This window comes from Acanthaster planci, linkage group LG04 (genome assembly GCF_054643075.1).
Source record: "Acanthaster planci isolate LZ-2023a linkage group LG04, COTS_SCS, whole genome shotgun sequence".
Classification (NCBI taxonomy): domain Eukaryota; kingdom Metazoa; phylum Echinodermata; class Asteroidea; order Valvatida; family Acanthasteridae; genus Acanthaster; species Acanthaster planci.
Genome location: NC_141780.1, coordinates 4,013,512 through 4,035,796, shown reverse-complemented (window position 1 = coordinate 4,035,796; position 22,285 = coordinate 4,013,512). Strand labels below are relative to the sequence as shown.

The window sequence follows — 22,285 nt, the reverse complement described above, 5'->3', positions numbered from 1 at the left end:
GCTTTATTCACCGAGTTTCAAATGAGAGCGTGCCTGCTTGCAGTATGTATTTGGGCGAGAGTAGGGGGCAAGTCGGGGCAAGTTGGATGTTTACATGAGTGAAAGGATTTTAATTTCCTGTGTTTTTTTCCTCCCTGCAGATTCTAAACTGTTTTGACTATGGGTTCACTGTAGCATTTACGATAGAGATTCTTTTAAAGGTGAGTTGATTGAAAAACTGAATTTGTTTAAAGAATTGCCACAGTTTGAAGAATTAATAATAAGAATGAACAGTTCTTATAAAGCGATAATTTTACAATAATTACAATAATTTTGCTATGCGCTGGAAGTCATTAACCCTGCTCATTGGGTTCACAACATCTGAACATTCCTGAAACCATCTCAGCTCCCATGGGCAACCACATCAGGCACAAAGGACTACTCACAGGTACTCATTTTAATACTCCTGGGCAGAGATAGGCTCACAGGGGTAAAAGTGACTTACCCAAGATCGCAACATGCTGTCACCAGCTGGATTGGAACCCCAGACCCTATGATCAGAAGCTACAAATGCTAACGACCAAGCCACATGCCCCTTGATGTACAGTACTCATGCAGAAACTGATGGTGCATTTGCTCATCTGGCATTTTTTACACAGTGTTGTTGCAAGTGGGTTGTTTGAAAAGGAACCCTGAGTATTCTGAGATGCTCTCCATTGTCACATTGACAACTGAAACTTGCACTTTGACAATTGCGCATTTTGTTTTGTACCGTTCTGACCAGGTGATTTCGTTTGGATTAGTCATTCACAAAGGTGCCTTCTGTCGTAATTTCTTCAACCTTCTGGACTTGTTAGTTGTAACAGTGTCTTATATCTCCATTGCACTCCAGTAAGTCATATCAAAAACTACATCTTGTCAGTGGGTCATTCCATGAGGTTGGGGCACAATTTGAGACGGTGTCCTTGTTACGTGGGCAACTTTAACCACCTGTCATGACTTGTAGAGTAGGTCATTTACTGTGTAAAAGTAACACACACCTCTGTATTCAGCTTTGCAAGATGTATGATTTGGATCCACTTGCAGGGAAATAGCTATTCATTTTTACGGAACCCACATAACAGTGGATACTGTCACAAATTGTGCCCCAACCTCATGGAATGACCCCAGTACCAGTTTACTTGCAAATAATTAATTAATTGTAGCATGCCTAGGCAAAAACTTTTTTGCCATGTTGCTCTAGTTTCAGTACTTTGCCAGAGACAACATTTTGAAATTGATCACATCGTGAGATTTTTATCATCACTCCAAATTTTCTGAATATTTTCTGATTTTCTGGTTTGGCTTGAAACCAGCCACGTTTATTGGCTTTTTGCCCAACTAGGGCATCTGTAAACACTTTGACTGCCGAAAAAGTTCCCCGGTAACATACCCCAGAGTTTTTAGTGGAGTCTTTTGCAAGACCCTACAAGTCCATAAACAAGTCATCCAGTCTTAAGCCAACTCACCAGCTTTTCAAATGAACTGTGAGGAAAACATTCCTCTGTCACTGAGCACATTATTCCCTTTGACTGAACTTGTGAAGAGACTCATGACGGACTCCACCACAACACTGCTGCATATTTGTGTTCTTATCCTTGGAGGAGTTTTGTCTGGGAAGAGTAAGATGACATACAATGCCTTGTTCTCTTAGGTATAAATATCTATAAGCATGTGTGCTTCAGTAGCGTTTCTCCTTGACGTTGAACGAGTAGTAAAAAAGTTCACTTGCTCTGCTATCACACGATAAATTATTGATGTTTCCTTTTCCTTACATTGAAAAATCCTAATCTCATGTTCACACTTCTTGATTAAAGCTGTCGCTCAGTTCAGGTGTTTTTTTTTTCTTGTTCACTTCTGCTCCGTCACGACAGAGGGCAAGGGGCCATCTCGGCGGTGAAAATTTTAAGAGTGCTGAGGGTGCTTCGGCCGCTGAGGGCCATCAACCGCGCCAAGGGCCTGAAACACGTGGTCCAGTGCGTCTTTGTGGCCATCAAGACCATCGGGAACATCATGATGGTCATGCTGCTCCTGGTCTTCATGTTCGCCTGCATCGGCGTCCAGCTCTTTAGCGGGAAGTTTTACTCCTGCACGGACCTGTCCAAAATGACAGAGGAACACTGCCAGTGAGTCAATTTGTGTGTGTGTGTGTGTGGGGGGGGGGAGGGAGGGTCAATCATAATCCACTGACAAGCCAGTCCCAAGTCTATCCAGTCTTGGATTCAGGATCTTAGCTAGGGGTGTAAGGTAGAGGGTAAACCAATTCCTTGCGAAAACTTGGCTGCATCTTCTTGTGAAGCAATACAGGTTGGCAAGAATGCCAACTTGTGCTGTTGACATCCTCGTTGCAAGGGCCGACACGCTTGAAAGTGCAAACTATAAATGCTCATAACAGCAGATCTCCTTGTTGGTCTGAATCAACAGTTAACAGATATGCCCAAAACGAGTACCTTTTAATACATGAGTGCCATGTTTCACACAGATTGGTCATTCGACAGCTGAGATCGAGAGGGTGGACAGATACCAAAAACAGGGAGTCTGAAAAAGCCCGCTCTTGCAATGGCTTGAGTACTTGTCCTTTTTTTCCACTCATAATTGCAATGTCCTCTGCATTCTTTCTTTAGCGGTAATTTTATTGAGTATAAGGATGGCAACTACTTAGAGCCTGTCGTCAAACCGAGAGTGTGGAAGTTGAACGAGTTCAGTTTCAACAACGTTGGCAGCGGAATGCTAGCTCTCTTTACCATCTGCACGTTTGAGGGCTGGCCACAGTGAGTTGAGTTTTCATCTCAGTTTTGATGAAATTTCCTTTTTATTTCTGATGAGTTTTGTGAAGTGACAATATATCGTGCCGTTCACATCAGCCATGATGCATGCGGTATAAAATTTAGTTCATTTCTCCCACTGCCCAAAGGTTGTTGTACGTTGCGATAGATGCAGCCAGCGAGCCCGACCACGGTCCAATCAGGAACAACCAGCTGGGTGTGGCCATCTTCTTCTTTATCTACATCATTGTCGTTGCCTTCTTCATGGTCAATATCTTTGTGGGTTTCGTCATCGTCACCTTCCAGAACGAAGGGGAGCAGGAGTTCAAGAATTGTGAGCTTGACAAGAATCAGGTGCGTACCAACGGATGCGATCGGGGTAGGACGCGGTCACCGTTTGTGTTTGGTCAGTTCTTGATCAAGAGCAATCAGCCGGAAAAGAATCAGGTGTGTTTACCCGGCTTGATTGGTCAGACGTGGCCAGGCGTGGAATACCAGGCACCAGACAACCATTGGGATCATGTGCCAGGCATGATTTGTCAGACTATTGCATTGAGGAGGCAAATATATCAGGGAAGAGTACATTTATCAATACTCCACCTAGAGGGATTTCAATCTCATTTTGAAGTTGGTTGATTTACTTCAGGTTTTAGTTTGCTAGTAAGGAGTTTTCACCGTCATACTTGCCAACATAGAATGCATGCCAGTTCTAGTTCTTGAATCCTTTTTGAGATCATTCCCTCTTTTCTAAGCAGTGTTGTAGTTGAGTCTACCACAGGTCGCTCCACAAGGCAAGTCACAAGTAGAGGGATTTAAAAAAATGGAATGCTTCTGTCGCGGTTCATTTGTCGCGGTGGCTCATGACTTGACCTTTTGGCAAATTTGCCACCAATGGACAAGCAGAGACTTGTGATGCACTCGCAAGTTCTTCAGATTGAAGATACCTCACAGATTCTCCCTTGTCTCCGAGAACTGAACGATGCTTGCTTAGTTTTACTCTTCAGCCTGCGGGAACCATTTGGTCAATGTGATTTGGTGTATGATATTTTTTGACCCGCAGCGTCAGTGCCTCGAGTTTGCCCTGAAAGCCAGGCCGAAGAAGAAGTACATTCCCAAGAATTCAAAGCAGTTGAAAGTGTGGAAAATAGTGACTTCTCGACCGTTTGAGTACCTGATCTTCGTGCTTATCATGGTCAACACCATTGTTCTGGCTATGAAGGTGAGAGGACCTCGTGGGAAGCTTTGCTTTCACCGAGGAGAGAGAGAGAGTCCTTTGAGCATTTTGTGACGGCAGCTATTGCAGCTGTGGTCATTGCGCACAATGTGCGACTGCTGGTAACCGAAGGCCTTGTCGAAGTTGACCATGTTTGAAAATTGGTCAGAGTTGCTGTGTCTGGCCAGAGTTGCAGTCCCTGTTGGCTCTGTAGCAGTGTATCTCAGTGAAGACTCGCCTGGGCTGCATTAGTGTTAGCGCAAGTGGAGGGAAATCCCTGGACTCATACCACATTATGCATGCATAAATGAATCTGTTAAATAAATTTATCACACTGTGGTGGTTGTGAAGTGTCCCCCTGGCCCTCTACTGCCCCCCACTCCCATAATGCCCATGGTGATGTTGTTACAAACTTGCAATGATTTTGGCTTTCCTTTTTCTCCTTTCATAGTACTACGATCAGTCAGACGAATATTCAGAAGTGCTAGACAGAGTCAACATAGTTTTCACTGCAATATTTTTGTTGGAATGTATTCTCAAAATCATTGCCTTCAAGATAAAGGTGAGCACAGGGGGTGATCTTTGTCTTGACCTTTGACCTCTCCATCTAATGAAACGGTCGACTGTGGGCTTGGAAAGAAACACATAGTTGGGTCTAGATGTCACCACAGAAAGCTGCACTGCAAACTGACAGAAGTCGGAAGACATTTTAGCTCGGGCAAATTTTGCCAGGGAATGTTTCTTGAGCTATCCAATGGCATAAAGCAATAAATTGTGACCGGCTCCCACAAAATGAGGTAACAAAAGTAACTTTGTTCGACTTCGCATTAGAAAGAGCAAACTGAGCTCACTGAGTTTGGCTTTGAGATTAAAGTGGACATTAGGTGGGTTAAAATTGTTGGCGGTTTCCATTGTTTTATGTTACGTACGAGTTTTTCAAAAGACCTTGTATGACTCGAAAGTTCTCTCACACTTACAACAAATTTCAAGTGTGAATTTGCTTGTGGAAATGTTGCACAGTTTCTCTTGGTACCTAAATGCCAGCTTAGGTTATCTTTTAGTTCTGTAATTGCTGATGATTGTGTTCTCCTTCTTCCTTGCAGAATTATGTCCGAGATTTATGGAACTTGTTTGATTTTGTCATTGTCGTGGGTAGCATCATAGATATCATTTTATCAGAAGGAAAAGTAAGTAAACTTTTTGGAGGGGGAAGGGGTCCAAATGTCACGTCAATTTTATGACGTGAAAATTGTTATTCATTGAGAAAGAAAATGGTCTTGAAATTGTCAAAAAGTGCAATGTACGTCATTTCCATTTTTGTAACAAAATTACTTATTTCTGTCATTTTTGGAATGTTTCTTATCATATCATCGAGTGCATATAATCGCCAAGTATTCTATAAATGTAAATTTGTTTACTTGTTTGTTTACTTTCCATTGCATTGGCACAAATTTCGGATTGAACGTGTTCACTTGTTCTGTGGCTGACTTGGCTGCCGCATACGGTTTTTCCCCGTTTGTGGTCATTCTTGCCTTGCAGTTACTTTCTAATTCAGTTTTGATGTGTTTACATAGCGTCAGAATTCAAAGTCATTGCAGAATGAATCATGGCGTCAACCATTGTACAGAAATATTAAAAAGTCATTCATCATTTTTGTCTGGTCATTTCTTGCCATACTAAACCATTTTCTGTTGGTGTCTTTTATTTTGGCTTGTTCTTTTGCTGCTTAAACTTTGCTTGAATTACACCTCACAACGCACTTCATGAATATGCAGAGGGTCAGTGTTGTGTCGTATGTATATTTTATGTCTGTCTAGCCTCTCAGAGTTGCGTTCATCAGTTGTTTTTCAGTTTCCATTGGTTACTTGTGGGTACCGTACTTTTTTGCATGGTGATACCTTCTGTGCTAATTGCCGAGCTGATTAGTATGGCACAAGAATATCTCTTGAGAGCTAGAAAGCTATTCATGTTATCATCAATGCGGCTTTGTTAATCCCAATTCCCTCGGCCTTTCCCCCTCCATATTTGTCCTTCAAGCCACCAATTGTGCGGCAAGAAACTAAGAACCCACTGCATGGATCCTTTTCATTTCCACCTGACCCCATGTCATTGAGGGGCTGGGATCTACCTTCCCCAATCCTGCAGAATCCTCCCACTCTAAATCCCCTTCCCTGTTGGCTTTTTGAAGGTGCGGATTTGAAACATTTTTCTCATGATATGAGAGCCCGCTCTGAGAAAATGAGTCTCAAAGCAAGCTGAGCATTTTCACGGGACATGCTGTTGGAAATAGAACCAAAACATTTGGGGGCGGGGGTTGGTTTCATCTTTTGGACCTCTGGTGCTCTGTGAGAAATTGCAGAATACTGACTTTGAAAAATGTTTTACCAAATTGACAGGGGCATGTTATTGGATCATTCTCAAACAAAAGCAATTAAAATATTCAAAAAGGTTCTGTGTTTTGCTTGATATGCCATTTTTTGTTCAATATGCTGAGCAAAGGGGACTCAGTTTCTACAGAGCGAACCATTATCAGCATTTCAGATATGACCTGGATTTTCTGATGAATGAAAGCCCCATCCCATTATCAAGTTCCCCTTGCCCCTGGAGGTAACAGGTGTCCTTTGTTGAATGTATTATAGTTACAAGTCCACTCGATTCACCAGTGCTCAGTTTTGTAGAATTACTAACCGGTGTCATAGTTGAGACCCCTTGAGACCATCACAAGAACCCAGATGACCATCAGAAGACTAGCACAGGGCCTCCAGTCCATTTGATGCAAGATATGGGATGGAGAGCACCCCCCACACACCTTTTTATTGGTCATTGTTTGATCAGAATCTCAGGAATCCTTTTCTGACATCTGGGGGGAGGGGGGAATGTGTTTGACAATAGTCTAGATCTGTGTATAGGGATTGGACATGTGGGGGGCGGTACCTCTCTGTCCCACATCTTGCTGGGTAAAATAGCCTGATACATAAACCATGTCTTATTCATTTTGTGCATTGAATGAGCCAAGTATAATTACAAGCATGTAATCATCGCATATTCACTTGACATGATAAATGTAGCCGTTGGTTTTATGGCTGCTTTGTCCATCGTCATTGCCGAAAAGCAGAGTGTTTCCTTCTATCTGTACATTGTTTGCATTTGACGTGCATGTTTAAAAACTCACGCATGTATCCATGTATGAAACCCCACTAATGTTGCACTCCCTGATGTTTCATTTACAGTTGAAAAGAAAAACAAACAAGAATTTGACCTGTGGAAAGCTGCCCTGGGCCTAGACTTGTCCCCTGTTTGCCCCCCCCCCCTCCTAGCTCCTCTCCCGGTTTATAGATACCCAATGATCCTAACTACAAGTCCTGGTGTTAACCACTCCCTGCTGGGGCAGTTATCAATGTTGATGATGCTGGGCCGGGATATTTATCATTTTTTCTGTTTTCAAAATTCTTTAAAAGTTCTTATCTTCATATCTTCTTATCTTCCGCTCGCTTTAAATGCCCTAAACCGTGGTATACTGTTTCAAAACAAGGCTGGATTATCTCCACTTTTGAGAGTGAAAAAATGTCGGTAATGCCCAGCAGCATGGTCTTTTGTTCCGAGTACTGTCTTTTGTCACAAGGCCCTGTTCCCTTTGTCCGAGTTTGGAGACCCTGGCCACGCATATAAAGCATACGTGTCCGGATCTGGAATCCCCGGCAGGAAGTGGTTAATATCCAGCCGGGTAGTAAAATAAAACCAGCATGTAACAATTGGCTGATATTCTCCTTGTGCACATATTTTCTTTAACGGTTTCTTACATGCTTATTTTGTTTTCTTTCTTCCCCGTTTTGCTTGATATTCGCTTACTCGGTAACCAGGCCTCACAAATGGTAAAATTTGGAATTTGTTTGTTTCATTTTTCGCTTCCCATTGCATTCGTTAAATGTGCAAACTTTTTGGTGTTGGTTGTTGCTGTTGTGTAAATGTTTTTGAAAATTTGCTCACACCCAGTGCCGCTGATGTGCAAGAAGTTAGAAGCCTGTGGCTATGTTGAATTTAAAAAGTTTCGCAAACATCAGAGTCAGTTATCTTCAGTGAAACCAGCAAACAGCTAGACAGCAGAGACACAACGTGCAACACTAGACCCCTTGGTCAACTCCTGTCGTCCGGTTTACTTGTCTTGTGATTGATTGAAAGTCTGTCAAACTTTGTTGCTTGTGAGGATTTTTGTACACAGCCTGAAGCCTCTGGGAGGGTTCATTTTTCTACAAGTGGACATCATATTTTTTCCCCATTTCATGTCATTTCCCTCCACTCTCTTTGAATTCCTTCTCAACTTTTTGCTTGAGTCTTGTGGCTTTTGTTACATATACATTCAAAGAGATATTCATGTAAAATTCAAGAGGTTTGGATTGTGAAAAGTATAAAGAAAGACATTTCCAGACATTTTGCCTGATGCTTTTTCTTGGGCTAAGTGTGCTGAACTGTTTGAAGTTGAAACCCCCCCCCAGCTTGTTATGCAGTTAAGCGTTACCAAAACTCTGCTTAAATACAGCAAATTTTTTGTGTGTTTCCGTGCTCTGTGGTGTAACTGTCTGTGTGCGTATTGGTAACACATTTTCCTTTTGTCCTTTGCTGTGTTCTCTTTGGCTGAGCGTGCTGAAGTTTAAAAGGAATCCCCCCCCCCGAAAAGAAACTCCAGCTTGTCATGCAGTCCATTCCTAATTGTGCCTCCACACCGTAGCTCAATGCAGCAAGATTCTGTGTTTGGCTCTGTGGTATGATGCGGTCTTGGTGGGTGGAGTTACTGAAGCTGCTTCCTTTACTAGCGTCTCGGGATCCTTCGCCATGTATTTGATTCCTTCTGTTGAGGTCTTGCATGCTTTTCGTGTTCATGTTCTTATAGTGTGTCATTTCACCTGCTTTTATCTCTGCACGAGTCGCAAGGTGTCGCAGCATTACCAGCCAGGTTGCTATTTTCCAGACAGCAGGTCTGAAAGCTGAAGCAGTACAGTGTTGCTTCAGTTCCCACGACAGTTTTACTTTTTTTGTTTTTTCATCTCGCAATCTAACAATTGTGGCAAAGTAAGAAAGCTATATTTTGTCTCACATTATGCAGGATTCCGAAAGTCGTTTCAGCATAAACTTTTTTCGGTTGTTCCGAGTGATGAGACTGGTCAAGTTGCTGAGTAAGGGAGAGGGCATTCGAACCTTACTTTGGACATTTATCAAGTCCTTCCAGGTAGGTCAAGGGGGGGATTCGAACCTCACTCTAGAATGTCCCTCAGAGTCGTACATTAATCAGTGGTTAAAATTTGGTGAGGATGGGTGTCAAACGGCTCTGGTTGTTTGACAAGATCCCAATTTTCATAAGCTGTCAGACAAGCACCGAGTATACTGTGTGAATTAACATACGTTGGTGTAAGGGCATGACCCATGCTTAAAATCAAATTTCACATGAATCGGGGTTTGAGGTTTGGCAAGAGAGAGAGGAGGAGTTTTTGAACACCAGGGATTGAAACTTGGTAGGGCAAAGGATCAGCAAATCTCTTGAGATTCAGACACTAACTACTTGGTTTAGTCAATGTAAGGAGATTTAAAACTTGCATCGAGCTGTCAGTACATCCTATAACAAAAGTTTTAAGATGAAGATTTAGTAGCTTTGTTTCCCTTGTGTAGTCCAGCTGATTTTATTTTTTACCATTTTCTGAGATGTTCCCTGTTTCTTTTCATTCCAGGCACTTCCATATGTGGCCCTGTTGATAGTAATGCTATTCTTCGTCTATGCTGTAATAGGCATGCAGGTACTGAAGTCTTGATCAAACATTCATGAATTCCTTGTACGTTGTCCTCCTGGATTGGCACGTTTATTCTTATTTAAAGCCACGTTGGGCAGCTAACTGCCCTTCCCCCACAATGGCAGTCTCTGCCCTCAGAACACCTTGGTATCATGGTAAAACCTCTTGCCCAAGGACACAAACGCAGCATTCTGTGGCAAACCCTGCTTCCTGGAGCCTCGGCCTCAAGATTAACAAATCTGTCCCTCTTTACATTATCTCGCATAAATGCCAGTATAGTAAAACTATCGGGTCATTTTATACATTCAGGGTCCCAAAGTGTGACATTTCTGACCTGTAAAACTTGACAGAGACAAATCAGTAACATTTATTTCAAATTGTGTTCGTTGGGCAGGTAATTTGCAATATTTAATCACCTTTTGAAACTGACGAATGTGTTTGAACCTTGCACAATCATGTGTGATGAGACTAGGACTCACACACACTAAAATTGCACCAGGAATACTTAGAATGCCCCTGTTGTCTGTTTCTGCAGCTCTTTGGCAAAATCGCGCTGACCACAGACGGACCCATCAACAGAAACAACAACTTCCAATCCTTTGTAGCAGCACTTCTGGTCCTGTTCAGGTAATGACAGACCTCTGTACACAACGTCCTGGCTGGAAGTCGGGCCATTTTGACCACCCCCTCTTAACTCTTCTAATAACAGGCATGGGTTATCCTTGGTCAGGTCGTTCGGATTCATTCAGATGTTTGCGAACGGTGAGGTCGGTCATTTGTTTAAAAAAAAAAAATACGGGAGAGAGGGAGGTCTAGATTTTTCTTCAGGGCTGCCCATCAGTGTGATTGATTTCAGTAAGGTTGTAGGATAACTTAGGTGAAGTTTCTGGGGGGTTTTGAGGGGTGCCAGCAGTTTTCTTGAGGGAACACTGAAGGCAAATGAACCGTGGACTTTCACAGAGGCTGTGATCATGTCAGCATTTCAAATGGAGGGGGAAGGGGCACCGGAAGAGGGACATGGACGTCTGCTGAGGGAGCATGGGCCCCTCCATCTCCCCCCCTCCATTGTTATGCCACTTTTGTAGTCATTTTTTATCATGTCGCTGTTGTGTTTCAGGCGTGCCACTCTCCCTGAGGCCCCACAGCCCCAGTTGTTGCTCACGTGTTGGCAGCATCACTCCTGTGATGCATGCCCCACGTGCTGCCGATGCAGGCGTGTCCCACGTGCCCCTCACGCTGCATGCGTCATACGTGCCGAGTGTGTTGCTCGCTTCCCATAAACCACATCACACGAGCCAGGCACGACACCCTTCACACAACTGTATACCAACCACTGTTTATGATGCCATCTATCTTTTTGCAGGTCAGCAACTGGCGAAGCCTGGCAGCAAATCATGCTAGCGTGTGCCAGCTCGCCGGAAGCCAAGTGCGACCCATTCGTTCTCGAGCACCAGCCCGAAGTGGGAGAAACCTGCGGCAATGACTTTGCGTATATTTACTTCTTGACGTTCTACAGCTTCTGCTCTTTCTTGGTGAGATTTGCCTTTGAAACATGAGGAATGCTGATACAAAAGTACTTTGACCTTTCCCGAACTCATAAGACCTCCTCCTAGAATGTGTTGTGCAGCTTACGTGAGCAGTATTTCTTTCATGTCCATTTTGCAGGTTATTAATTTGTTTGTGGCAGTCATCATGGATAACTTTGACTATCTCACCCGTGATTGGTCCATATTGGGCCCTCATCACCTGGACGAGTTTGTCCGCAATTGGGCGGAGTACGACCCAGAGGCTACGTAAGTTTTTCCTGGTTGATAAACAGATGTTTCCATGGAAATGTGTCACGTTATTTGCCCATATTTCACTGGATACCATTGGTGTCAGAATATCAATTTTCCAAATCGGTGTCCTGACCAGTAGTTCATGATCCATGGATATTCAAATCAGTTTATTATTCAGTCTAAACAAATGGTTGAATTCCTTGAAACTGTGCAAAATGTAGCTGTCAGCCAGTCCTGTTAGTTTCTTCAGTGTTCTTGATCAAGAAAGCTCTGTACGTAAAACATCATCTACTTCACTGAGCTTAGAGTTGTAAGTAACATGTTGCTCATCAAGGGAAGGCAAAGTTATGCTGAGTTTCGAAGATTTCTGAAAGTTAGAAAGCAGTAACTTCATTGACCTTTATTCCTTTTACATGTTTGGTGATGTCTCTCTTTGGTTGGCCTGTATTTTATTCTCCACCAGTGGTAAGATCAAACATTTGGATGTGGTTGCCTTGCTGCGACAAATTTCGCCGCCTCTAGGCTTTGGCAAGCTCTGCCCCTACAGAATAGCATGCAAGGTGAGAAGAAGCAGTCGCTGAAAATGATAGATTTGGCACTTGCAGACGTTTCCCGAACGGATAGGGCCGCAACTGAATTTCTTGGCCGCGGCCGGATGTAATGCAGGCGTCCTTGGGAAGCAGCCCCAGACAAGTCTGTAGAGTTCAGCCCTATCGTGAAAGATGAAGCCACAGCTGAAATGGAATTCGTGGGCTACGGCTGTGTCTATCATCAGCATATACCCACAAAGACATTATTGGCACCTAGACCTAGCCCTAGACCCAAGATTTGGAATGTGGCCCAGTACTGGCTCTGAGTTATCTATGGAGAACCCCTGTAGCTGATAACTGTACCAAACAGTAGTGCTCAGGATTTTTAAATGATGTTTTCTGATTATTTTTAATTTTGTTCAGAAGTGACTGCCTCATGCTTGAGGGTATGAAAACTGGTTCAAGATCTGAAGGCGGAGTGAAGCATTCCAACTGAAGATTGTTCAAATTGACTTCTCACAAAATAGTAAACTCGCTGCGGTGAAAAATCAATTGGAACAAATTTTTGTTGGTTCGCGTTTCTGTGTTTCCATAATTTCAAGAAGCAGCGTAACTATAATGGTTTCCTTTGAACTCTTCACGTTTTGTTTTTTTTATGAATGTTTGCTGTTTGTTTTTTGGGTTGAATACAGAGATTAGTGTCGATGAATATGCCTCTGAACAGCGATGGCACGGTGATGTTCAACGCCACGCTATTTGCCCTGATCAGAACGTCCCTAAAGATCAAGACGGAGGGTGGGTGCTTCCATCAGGGCAAAGAATAATTAGCAATAACTTTCCACTCACAGAATCTACTGGTTTTTATTTTAGTGCTGTTTGGTGAACAGCAGAGTGATTAGAGCCTTGTATTTTGGAAAGTGATTTGGAATTGTTTTAGTACGTGTGGAAATATGTCTGATATTCCCTGCTGCTTACATATTTCAGTTTGTTTAATTGGAGTTTGGAATTTTTGAAAGACTTTTTCGCACAAATGAGGATGCCGGTTTGTCACTTGGCAGCATTGTGTCTTGGGGCCGGTGCACTGCATTTGAACGTTAACGAGAATCTGCCGAGATGGAGCACTGCTACGCGTGACCATCTCTGCTTGTAAACATTTTGCTGACTGCACGTATTTCAGTGTGTCTCATTTGAGTTGCCCCTCGGTTATGTGGATTTGGACCCTGGTGACAGGCCCGCGTCCCATCTGCTCATTTCAGGTAACATAGACAAGGCGAACGACGAGCTTAGGCAAGTCATCCGCAAGATATGGAAGCGGACGAGCACAAAGATGTTGGACCAAGTAGTTCCCCCAGCAGGAGGTATAACAAAGCAGTGACTGACCCGACCGACTGACCAATCGACCAACCGACAGACTGATTTACCGACTGAGGTTCATGGCTCCCCTACAAAATTTTGCAAATTCCTGCAAAAATTCAGGAAAATCGCTGAACATAAGAGACCTGAGGTGGATTTATGTTGTGCCATTGGTCACTGGAATGATTTTGCTCTGTCCTGTTTTTTTCTAAACCCGATGGTTATGTCTTGTTTCATTTTGTTTCTCAGCCGATGATGACGTGACTGTGGGCAAATTCTATGCAACATTTCTGATTCAGGATTACTTCCGCCGCTTCAAGAAGCGTAAGCACGACCAGCTCAAGATGCAGGGCCACGAGCAAGGAACGGTTGCACTGCAGGTATGGCTCATGTTGAGTGGCTCACCCATCAATTGGATTTGGTCCATCAGACAATATTCAGTAACTCATGCATATCCATGATGTTATTATCAATACTGCCATCACAGTGGCTCATGCATATTCATGATTTTCACCAGTACTGTTGTTCCATATGTTTGCATATTCATATCTGATTGATATTGTTAGTGCAGTTACTCGTTTGAACCTGTGATCTTACCATAATTGTTATCTCGATATCAAACTCATGCATCGTCGTGATTTTTCTCCATTTATCATTGCTGTTTTGTAATGCATATTCATGATCTGACTGATATTGTTATCACAATTATCGTACATATTTGTGATCTCCCTATTTGTGTGAAATTTTTTCCAATGAAAGGCAGGTTGTCCTGCCATTACTATCATGCATTATTTGAATTTGAACGAGTACTTGTTCTTCTGCATGGTCAGTAAAAAAGTGAACATTTTACTGCATGCTGAATTAGAAAAAAATTATAAAGATGAACAAAGAAATTGACTGTAGTGGGATTTGAACCTGCAACCTGCAGAATACTATACCAGTGCTCTACCAACTGAGCCATCCAGCCCTAAGTTGGTGGCTCTTCTCATTTGTCAATATCTTTGTTCGGGGGGGCAAACAAAACAATTGAGAAAAAATTGTGACATTTCACAAAAATGGTATTTTTGAATGAGATTAAATTGGTATCAGATTGTGCACGTGTGGAAGGCACTGGCCATTGCTGGCAGGAACTCTTAGCTCAATAACAAGATGAATAATACAGGCAATTCACAATAGTGCACCTCCAAGAGTTTGCAACGCGTTGGCCAATCACGACGCACAAAATTTGTCGACCCTTTCCAAATGCGCATTGGGTCGACAAATTTCGCGCACTGTGATTGGCCAACGCGTTGCAAACTCTTGGAGGCACACTATTGTGAAACGCCTGTATTGGAATTTGCTTTCCAAGCTTAAAAGCCCATGCCTCTGTCTTGCTTGTAACAGGCTGGTCTGCGAACGCTACAAGAAATAGGGCCCCAGATCAAGCGGGCCATCTCAGGCAACCTAGAGGACATGGATGATGAAGTCAGTGAAGCTGTGGAACTAGACGAGCCGTCACATAGGGTATGTTTCTTGTTTAATACAGATTTGTAACACAAATCACCATTTTCTGTAGCGTGAGTCACACATGTTGGGTCTTTATGCGCAACATATGGGTAAGGTGTTTACTCTAGAAATGTGGCCGTTGCAATTTTTGTAATGTGGTCTTAAAATATGAGGCTTATATGTGAGTTGTAAACATCTTTGTATCGTTTCATTGATTTAGACCTTCTATAGCTGGTAGGGGCTTTGTGGTAAGATCATTTAGTACCCCCCCCATCTGATAAGAACAGTTGGTTTTTGAATTGACGTTTTGACCAGAATGCTCGGGTCATCTTCGAGACCTTTTCGGCCAGCTTCCACCTTAGGTTTATCCACACGGCATCATCGAGTGTGCTGTCATCAAATGAACCACTCAAGCTGTGCCCTGACCGTTGCTATTTTGTTGTGTTTTATTTCAGAGGAGTCATTCCCTCTTTGGCAACATGCTCAACATGTACCACAACCGCCGCCAGTCGGCCCCCATGGCCAACACCCACCCCCACCACAGCATCCCCCTCACCAACAACCTCACCGTCTCTCCGTCCAGCCAGCACCGCAAGCTCTCGCCGGCCAACTCCCTGAACAGCTACAGCTACACGCCCCGCAGCCGCTCGCCGTACAGCATGTCGTCCGGAGGTGGCTCCTTCCGTAGCAGCCGCCCCCCGGCGGGCAACGCGCTGCATGTGTCCTCGCCCAACTCGGCGGGCTTCTCGCCGGTGGGCACTCAGCGCTACTCGCCCAACAATGTGGCCGGCCGGAACCATCGGCACAGGTGAGTGGATGTCGTGCTTTGCTCTGTAAGGCTCCGCTTGCATGTGTCACTCATAATGCTTAGCAGGTGCAAGGAAGATGTTGCGTGTGCCTTTACTCTAAGATCACATTGAGTGAACAGAAAACATTTCCCTCTCTGTCATTGTGAAATAATCATGTGAGGCAAGAATACACTCCCAGCCTCATGAAGAATGTACTCTTGCTCACCCACGGGTCATACTCATGTCATTCATGCACTCAAGAGTATACTTGCAATTTCACGAGTTACATGCTCAAACATATCCTAAGAATGCTTGGGACTTACAGGGCACTTGTCATTCTTGAAACAAAAATGATATCTGACGTCTTAGCTGTGAACAAAACTGAAGGCTGCTTTCAAAAAGCCGCCACAGTTTGCCAAATATACCTGATAAGTGACCAACATATGTTGGGTGGAATGACTGCATTGAACCCCTTACTACTATGAGCCTGGCAAACTGATTGGTACCAAGCAGTGAAAGCTGGTGTATAAATGAAAAGACGTTTTCAAATTTCTCACTGCGTAGCATCTCCTGTTCCAACATCTCCATGACTTATTATAATAATGATAGGCAACCAGCACTGTTGCTCAAGGTGCTTCACTGTTAGGCATCATGTCAAAATTCCTATCGGTTGACTATAGGACAGGACCATCCGACTGACTTGTGTTGAGTGAATGATGGAGGGGGTGTTTCTCCATTGAAAGTAATGCAATAAAAAGGCATTTATCAGTTAGAATTGGCTCCTTGAGAACACCTAACCTGATAGCCAACTGATAATAAATGTATCGGCCGGACCATTCTGTCCAACACCTACCCAATAATAATTTTGAAATGGTGCCTTACTCTCCTTGCTTAATGGGTCTTAGAACTTTCCTTTAATCATCTCAGCATCCTGGGGAGTATACAACTCAGTGGAACCATTTCAAGCACTAACTGGCTTATCAACCACATTGACCATCTCTGCTCTCATAGTTACCTATTTACACTCCTGAGTGGAGAGTGGATAAATGGGGTAAAGTGACATGCTCCAGGCCACCAAATATGCCAGGATGTCAGATTTGAATTGTTGATACCGTGGCCAGGAGTTACAAGCCCTAATGAACTGACCCCACGATTTTCACAGATCTGAAAAACAAAAGCCAGTCTGTTCTCAATTTGTTTTGCCATTCCTACTTCAAATAACTCCCCTCCTTGAATCCTTCTACCCATCCCTCCCCCTCCAAGTTCTGGCCAGAGCCACGAGGCCACACAACCACTGCTGTCTGAAGAGGACCACCACCTAGACCCCCCCTACCGGAATGGTAGTGTCCACGCTGACGACCAGAACTACGGAACACTGGGCCAGGGACGGCAAGAGATGGAGCATAATGCCGGAGACTCCAGGGAGCCCTTCCAGGACCCCTACAGGGAACCGTACAGGGATTATAGCCGGTAAGAATATGGTGACCTCCTCTCCTTTCCTTCAACAAATGAAAGATGATACACGATGTGTCATCACTTGTTAGTTTGCTTCACCTTGCGATTATGAAAAGTACTGCACAGGTGTATATCAATTCTTTCTTTGGGGGAGGATTCATTTCGTCTTGTGAAAATGAAACAATTAATTCCTTGGAAGTGTCTCAGAAGTGGGGATTGTATAAGATGACCTAGTAAGCAGGAGGTCATAGGTTTGAATCCCACCCAAGTGCACCCGTGATTTTTTTCACAAGTCTTCGGGGGCATACACTGAGCATACAGTGTTAAAACACACATCGGGCAGGGCAAAAATCCAAAATTAATGGATTGTATAAACCTAGAAGGATTTGAAAGGGCTTAGAAAGCTACTTGACTTTTTGTTTTGGGTGGGATTCGAAACCAGGTCATTTTTATCTCCACGCTGAGAAAAAGGAGAAGAGTGAATTGATATTGTTCTGTTGACAACTGAAAATTTTAATCATTGATTGAGACACTGAACTGACAGCCACTTAAAATATGTCCACACTGTGATTTTTGACAACTTCTGAATGCCTGCTGGACTACAAATGATGCAGACTTGGTTGGTAGAATTGGCATCAATTTGTGAAACAATTTTAGCATCCAAAAATTCACACTGGTTATCTGGAGGCAAATAACTCTGTTTTGAAATAACTGATTTTCAGTTCTCCTTTTGATTTGTTATTTGACTGACTAGTCTGACGCTTTAGGGGAAAAAGAGAATGGAAACACTGAAATTCTGATGCCAAAATAAAAACACCATATTTCTGGAAAGAAATGGTGCCATTTTGCAAATTCTCCTCTTTAACATGAAATCCTTGAAACTGGTTTATATACACCGTATATAAATCCGACAATAGACCGTATTTTTTGGGAGAACCAGTTTCAGTCATATTCCTGACCATGTTGTATACATTTTGAAACCCTTAATGGGATGGTACCAGGTGACCTGGGGGGGGGGTTCGGAATGAAATCATAGAGTAGAGTCAGGTTCTTAACATTTAACATTTTCAAACGAATACACCACGTTGGGGAATCTGACTGAAATTGGGTCCCCCCGCAAATACGGCCGCTTCATATTTATTTAACAAGTTTTAAATAATTGTAAACATTTTTTCCATGTGACAAAGGCTGCTTGTAAACTATGCAAGGGAAAGTATTCACTAGAGGAAAAGAATGCCGTGCATTGTAGATCAGTGTACATATAAATTTGTGAGTAGTTGAAGTAGGAAAGGGAGCCTGAAATTTGTGTAACTTTTGTACCACTTCTTAGAAATTGTCGCTGAACATGACCATTTCTGTTTACCTAGATTGTCAATGTCAGGAAAAAATGTTTTGTGGGATTGGGAGGTGCACATGATGTTGGTAAACATTTTAAAACTACCTTCTGTTCTTGTTTCAGATTAGCTTTTGGAAATAATGTTTTCACTATTCCTGGGATGGGGTTCAATTCCCACTCTCAGCTATAATCTTCCAAACCATCCTTTGAAGCCTTTAATCTCCTGATTCACTCAGCCGGCATACGGAAGTTGTTGATCAGTGAAACAGTCACAAGATCACAGCTGAGGTTAAAGTCACATTAAACCAGCATCATTTTTAATAAACCGCAGAAATCTTCATCTATGAAAATTCACAATCTCAGAGATGTATGTCCATTCGTCCATCATCTTGAAATACTTTCTAGACATTGTCAGTACCGCATTGGAATTTTTACATGTATATTCTCTATGTTGAATTCTTACTTTAAAAAAGGAAACTTGAAACCATGGGCATCTTGTGTGTTTGTGTGTTTTGAAAAACTGTAAATTGAGCTGCACATTTGAATTTTCCTCATGAATTAAATCTGAATAAACTGACTTGAAATCAGTATGAACATTACACAAGGACAGTGTGTATATCTGTCACAAAGAGATTTTTGTCTTAACTCAGTTCATATGCTTGAAATCAAGTTGATAAATTAATAATAGGATGATCTAGGTTTGACTGAGTTCTGTAATAAAAAAACCTTTTAACCATATCTGGAGCAAGGTTTAGCTCTCGGTAGTTTCAAATGCATGGTCAGGAGAGATAGTCCATAGCTCTGGAAGCCCATTTCAGATGCCATCTTGGGTGTCTCCATTTACTTTGACCAGTCACGCTTGTCCTTTGACCTTGCCAAACTCTGACTCTTGGTTTGATTTTTTTAAAGCATGATTTTGTATTAGTATTAAAAATGTACCATTCGGTTAGTGTACAGCACTACAATTGCAGTTTCCTGAAAGTTCTCCCTGAAAGGTTTAACTTGCCAAATGTTATTATAACCCTCATGCAATCAAAATTCTGGAATTGGCTGCAGCGTAGTTTTGTTTAGATTTCTCTTCATCAATCCCTTTGACCCTTTGCACCGGAGGCATTAAAATCAAAACATCAAATGCATACAAGAAATCCAAATAGAGGACTTTTAATCAAATGGGTGTTTATTGAGCAAATAATATGGCCTGGATCTCCACCAACCCAGAACAAAGTGGATTTGACTAAAAAGCACCTTTTATGAGGAAACAAAAGGCGGGGGGAGAAAGGCGGAAGAGAGAGAAGAAAAAATACTTCCTTCCTCCTAAGCAAGCAAAATGACTGCAGGGAAGAAGCTGTTTAGTCAGCCGTTTGCAGACTCAAAAGGGGCCTCATGATGCACTTCAGCAATAGAGAATCTTAACTGCATAGTGACATTTTTTTGTAGATATACACATTATTCATGTAGTTAATTATCTGTGATGCCCAGGAAAAACTATTTTTGAAAGTAATCTTCAGTACCAAGTTGGCCCGTGAGCAGTAAAGGTATTTTGTTGTATACCTTTTGATGTTGTTTACAAGCCGTTTAATAGTCTGGGACCAACTAGAAAAATGATTGAACTGCAAAAGACTTCTCTCTGCCACCGTTTTGGACAAATTCTGAGGCATTGTGGAAAAACTGAAGCAGTGCTTATTTGAATGGGTAATTGTTTACATCCAAGAAGGCAACTTTATACTTCTTTAAACTGCATGCATAAATACCTGGGAAAGTTTTTCTATTCCTATTGGTCAAAATGCATCACATTACTGTGTATTAACATTTGATAATGCCCACTGAGAAGTGTTAATGCCTGCTGCATAAATCACATGCTGGCACATGGATACGAGACTGTTGAATTGGGTCTGATTGGTCAGGAGTCTGTGTGCGCACCAAATTCATTGAAGGGAATTCTGTTGGACAACTTTGAAAAGGAATATGCCCTAAACGGACGGTGGTGTTTGGGAAAATGAAAGTGAAGTTTTAGAATAGAATCATTTGAAATTTCTCATATGTTGACTTCTTTTGACTCTCTGACAAAAAAAAGGTATTTATGAATGGGAATAAATATGTGCTGAAGATTCTGATAATGCCCTCGCCTGTGGCTCCAGCATTAGTCGCGTCCATTCTCCTGAGTGTGCATTGAAGACTGGCCAAGCACATATTTATTCCCTTATTAAATGTTGTTTACAAGTTCAGATATTTGGAGGCTATGGAAAGAAATGGGATCTTGTTTTAAAAACAAAACATGTTAAAACAAGGCCATTCAGGTCTTGATCCTGGCAAGATTTAAGTAAGTTGAAAGCAAAGTTTCCGAAATTCTCAGATGGAACACTAATCCAATTACATGTACGCAGCTGTGTTATTTCAGATGCTGTCTCACCAGCCTCCGAAGATATTGTGAACATACCATTCCTTCCTCCCCCTCCCCCAAGCTCTAAGTTTCAACAGGATCTAGTTCCCAGAAAAACCCCTCTCTGCAGTAGTGGATTCACCTCACTTCCTGCCGAGGATATTAGCAGTACATCACTGCAGAATGAAACTCGTCCACTGAGCGTGGCCACGGGACCAAAAAAGTACAATTGTAAAATGAAGCTCGGCACTGCCCCCTTCAAGAAAAGAAAGGGAACAAGTCCCCATTCAGGAAATCGGTTCATATACCTTAAAGCCTCTGACTCTTTTCAGGGGCCACTTGCTGGCAGGTATACATTACCTCATACGTCAGTGGATGTTGTAGGAGAACACTCTCCAGTTTCACCGCTGTGTGATTATATCCACCGATGCTGTTTGATGAATTATATCTTTTTTTGGTTGTTTTTTTGACAATTTGACGAGTTTAGTATACCTAAGAGTATCTTAAGGATAACGCGCAGACTAAGGTAAGACCACTTACTGCCTCTTGTACATTAACCAACCGACTCACTTTTCCAACATTTGATCATTCTAACAATGAACTAATGAACTAACTGCGAATCTCAACTTGGTTGTCACCGTAGCTTTCGGTCATTTGTTTTTCCTCTTTTGCTTTGTTTTATAATTGATATTTTAAGGAACATGTATGGAATTTCGAATTTCTTTTCTAAAATTCGCACGTGGTAAGTTGGTTATGTACCATGTCATTTTTTAAAATCTCTTTTGGGCTTAATTACGTTTGACCTATTTGAGATATGTTGCAAAAACAAGTCCAAGTTTTTGCCGAAAGAAGGTTTATTTGTTCAACCCCTTTATTTCTTTACCTTCTTGCATTACTTTATCATCGACGTTAGTATAAAGCAATCTTGCTTTTTTGTTTTCCGATTCTGAGCATAAATGTTCTCAGTGCTCTGTGGTGTCTGCTTATTGTAAGAGGTAATTCTGTTTGCCCTATTGTCAAACTTCTTTTTTTTTCTCTTCTTGATAAGTGGTAGATGTTTCCAGAACTCCAGATTTCTGATTTTGTTTTAAGACTCCTATATAATGTACCCAGTATTGAGGTTGATCAGCTTTGATTTCACTCGTTGTAATAACATTCTCTTTTGCCACGGTCGCTCATTAACATATGCTGTAGTAGAAATGTAGGCAAGTTTTGTGTGGCCGAAACTTGTCCTCTTCAAATGGTTTTGAACAGTCTGGTTCTATTGTTGAGTTTCTGTGTTGATCTTGAGTGTGATCTGGATGTGGTCCTCGTATGTGGGCTACTTGTTAGCTGGATCTAATATAGTCAGTTGTGCCATAAACTGACAAACCGGTGACCTTTGAGGCATCGCTAAGTGAGAGA

At 42.3% G+C, this 22,285-nt stretch overlaps 1 protein-coding gene across 7 annotated transcripts in view; it reads left to right on the top strand.

Moving 5' to 3' along the window:
- The window catches only part of LOC110974142 (voltage-dependent L-type calcium channel subunit alpha-1D-like), a 137,575-nt gene that overhangs the window by 102,766 nt on the left and 12,524 nt on the right, over positions 1 to 22,285 (top strand). For 5 of the 7 annotated variants that reach the window (XM_087135211.1, XM_087135206.1, XM_087135207.1 and 2 more), the window contains 21 exons: positions 141 to 200; positions 764 to 870; positions 1,893 to 2,144; positions 2,643 to 2,789; positions 2,933 to 3,137; positions 3,844 to 4,002; positions 4,448 to 4,558; positions 5,100 to 5,183; positions 9,098 to 9,220; positions 9,717 to 9,782; positions 10,312 to 10,403; positions 11,140 to 11,308; positions 11,442 to 11,569; positions 12,018 to 12,114; positions 12,777 to 12,879; positions 13,341 to 13,442; positions 13,687 to 13,817; positions 14,821 to 14,940; positions 15,378 to 15,730; positions 16,974 to 17,180; positions 21,369 to 21,407. In XM_087135211.1, the coding sequence (XP_086991337.1) occupies positions 141 to 200; positions 764 to 870; positions 1,893 to 2,144; positions 2,643 to 2,789; positions 2,933 to 3,137; positions 3,844 to 4,002; positions 4,448 to 4,558; positions 5,100 to 5,183; positions 9,098 to 9,220; positions 9,717 to 9,782; positions 10,312 to 10,403; positions 11,140 to 11,308; positions 11,442 to 11,569; positions 12,018 to 12,114; positions 12,777 to 12,879; positions 13,341 to 13,442; positions 13,687 to 13,817; positions 14,821 to 14,940; positions 15,378 to 15,730; positions 16,974 to 17,180; positions 21,369 to 21,407 (2,855 nt within the window). The remainder of the gene's footprint in view (positions 1 to 140; positions 201 to 763; positions 871 to 1,892; positions 2,145 to 2,642; positions 2,790 to 2,932; positions 3,138 to 3,843; positions 4,003 to 4,447; positions 4,559 to 5,099; positions 5,184 to 9,097; positions 9,221 to 9,716; positions 9,783 to 10,311; positions 10,404 to 11,139; positions 11,309 to 11,441; positions 11,570 to 12,017; positions 12,115 to 12,776; positions 12,880 to 13,340; positions 13,443 to 13,686; positions 13,818 to 14,820; positions 14,941 to 15,377; positions 15,731 to 16,973; positions 17,181 to 21,368; positions 21,408 to 22,285) is intronic. The other 2 variants (XM_087135209.1, XM_087135213.1) reach the window with 1 other exon arrangement.